Raw genomic sequence first — 2,744 nt, 5'->3', positions numbered from 1 at the left:
AGTTCGAGTTCAATTTCATAAGATTCAAAAGGCACACTGTGCCCATCACCGCAAATCTTATAGACATATGTTATCTGTCTCACGACACTAATCCTATCACTCCAGTCATTCAATCCGCTTGGTGTTCTTGTATATGTGGAAAACGCGTTGAAATGTTGTTCGTATTTCCTTTCATTCTTATTCTAAACTCACTTTTAAGGGCCCAGTTCATCAAGACATCATACCGTTTTGAGACGGTGTGTCACGCATTACAAAGTGCTGCTTTTAGTATTGTCTTTCTTTGTAGGTTAGCACAGGCGTGAATGTGTGTGTGTGTGTGTGTGTCTTTGTGTGTGTGTGTGAGAGAGAAAGAGATAGATAGATAGAGAGAGAGAGAGACACACAGAGAGAGAGAGAGGAGAGGAGAGAGAGAGAGAGAGAGAGAGAGAGAGAGAGAGAGAGAGAGAGAGTAGTGTATTGCTTTAAACTATTTAAAATGTTCTGCCGACATTACAATGTCATCAGCAACTGAACAGCAGGCTGTCCATGATTAAATCAGGATGAGTATTATGTGTGTACTAAGGAATTCTGTTACACAGTACATGATGCCAATGAGAATATTAAATCTTTCTTCGATGATACGGGTACCAATGTTACCAATGCACTTAGAACGGCCTGTAGTGTTTCGAAAATATGGAAAGTTTACGTGTGATAACAAGAGAAACGATAGGGCAAGTCAAAACATTTCAAAAGCTGGTCGAATAAATCTAAGACAATCTGGAAGCAAGATTCTCAAGTATGCGGCAGGATTTCTTGGAGTTTGTGTCGTGACTGTGATTGGTGCTATAGAATACTGGAAAAGGGAGTACAGGAAAAAAGGGATTGAGCCCGTAATTAGTCGTCGATATGGCTGGAAACATGTATGTTATTATTACGGGGACTGGATGTTGCCAAAATATGTCGTTAATATCATAGACGATGTTATGTCATTCCAAGCGAGAGAAGATGATGTCTGGCTCATTGGGTTTCCGAAATCAGGTAAGGAATGAGGATGATCTATATTAACTTTCCATGTGCTCGAGGTCATTGGTCACATTGCAAAATGTACTCATAGTGAACAACATATTGAAACGTGTTCACAGCTTTTTAAATATCTAACACGGTTGGTCATTTTATTGAGTCTGACAGATGGGCATGTTTATAACTTTTGTAAACAAAGCAGCGTGTTTATATTTGATAAGAAATATCCAATTGTTGGACAGCAACAAATCATGTGATTGATTACCTGATTGGACGAAAACATGAATATAGATCGCCCGCATTGATTAAGTCACCGAAAAAGTCGATGATAAGCAAACATGGGAGGTTTACTCCCAAATTACAAACACATACACACACAACCACAAAAACAAACTGACATACACACACATTCATTAGAGAACATTTATTACAATCTTTTGACACCCTGATGAAGAAACTGCATCGCAACACCTGACGACACTATGCAATGCATTTATTTTCAATCGCCCGTGTAAAAATTACGATTGATGCTCAGGGTTTGAGGGGCTGATTGCTTTAGGTGGCGGGCAAGTATTTAAGTAGGCCGCCAGTCGTTGGTTCAAGGTAATCGGCTGATGACAAACGAATAAAACATAGGATTTTTGTTTTTGTTTGTTTTGTTGTATTGTTTTTGTTTTGTTGTTGCTTATTTGTTTGTTTGTTTTTTTTTATTTTTTTAGTAGAAAAGGAATCATTGAAATGTTCAATTGACTAGTTTTTATATCAAATACGGTGTAATTTTTTTTAAAAATGTAAGCACTGTTGATTGAACCCGGGACTCATATTATAAGATAACAATAAAAATGCATCGACGTTGATAGCTCGTCAAGCATTTCAACAATTATGCTGGACAATCTCTCAATCTCAACACAAAGATACAACCAAGGATATACGGGGCCACAAAACAGACGCAGTTCGAAAGTAACATCGGGACCCCCCAAGGAGATAGTCTGAGCCCGATTCTGTTCACAATGTACTTAGAACACGCTCTGAAAGAAGTTCGAAAAGTCATTCCAAAACCAACGACTCATATTGAGAATGCAATCCCAAGAGAAATCGCCTATGCAGATGATGTAGATTTTATTGGATCAACACCAGCAAATATAGACATCATACAAAATACCCTCATGAAATATAACCTCCAAGTCAATGCCAATAAAACCGAATTTACAACAATATCGAGGAACAAAGAGGAATGGAAAAGAACAAAGAAAGTCGGCTCACTAATTGGAGACACCGAGGATGTACAAAGAAGAAAACAGCTATCAAACGCCGCACTCAGTAAACTCACCATGTATGGATTAGAGGTGACAAAATAAAGAGAAAAACCAAACTGAAACTGTACCGTGCTCTTGTAAAACCGGTACTTCTGTATAACTGCGGCACTTGGGCGTTGACAAAATCCAAAGAAGAACATATGGATGCCTTCCATCGCACACAGCTAAGAAGGGTACTGGACATCAAATACCCAAAAAAGATCTCAAATGAATCACTCTATAAGATCACAAAAGAAAGACCAATCTCCCTTGACATTTTACAACAACGATGGCAACTTTTCGGTCACATACTACGCAGGGACAAAAACATACCAGCTAACCAAGCCATGTCGGGATATTTCCAAAAACACGGGAACCTTTTTAGAGGAAGACCGATCACAACACTCCCTGTGATCCTAAACAAAAACCTCACAACACTTGGACAAAGCA

General features: G+C 38.7%; 1 protein-coding gene across 1 annotated transcript in view; it reads left to right on the top strand.

Moving 5' to 3' along the window:
* The first annotated feature begins 454 nt into the window (after positions 1 to 454).
* The window catches only part of LOC144967746 (sulfotransferase 4A1-like), a 12,727-nt gene continuing 10,437 nt past the window's right edge, over positions 455 to 2,744 (top strand). The window contains exon 1 of the mRNA XM_078905330.1: positions 455 to 1,017. Coding sequence (XP_078761456.1) covers positions 540 to 1,017 — 478 coding nt within the window. The 5' untranslated portion in view covers positions 455 to 539. The remainder of the gene's footprint in view (positions 1,018 to 2,744) is intronic.

This window comes from Berghia stephanieae, chromosome 3 (assembly GCF_034508935.2).
Source record: "Berghia stephanieae isolate SIO BIC M18660-M18661 chromosome 3, UCSD_Bste_1.3, whole genome shotgun sequence".
Taxonomy (NCBI): domain Eukaryota; kingdom Metazoa; phylum Mollusca; class Gastropoda; order Nudibranchia; family Aeolidiidae; genus Berghia; species Berghia stephanieae.
This window is presented reverse-complemented; position numbering and strand designations above follow the sequence as displayed.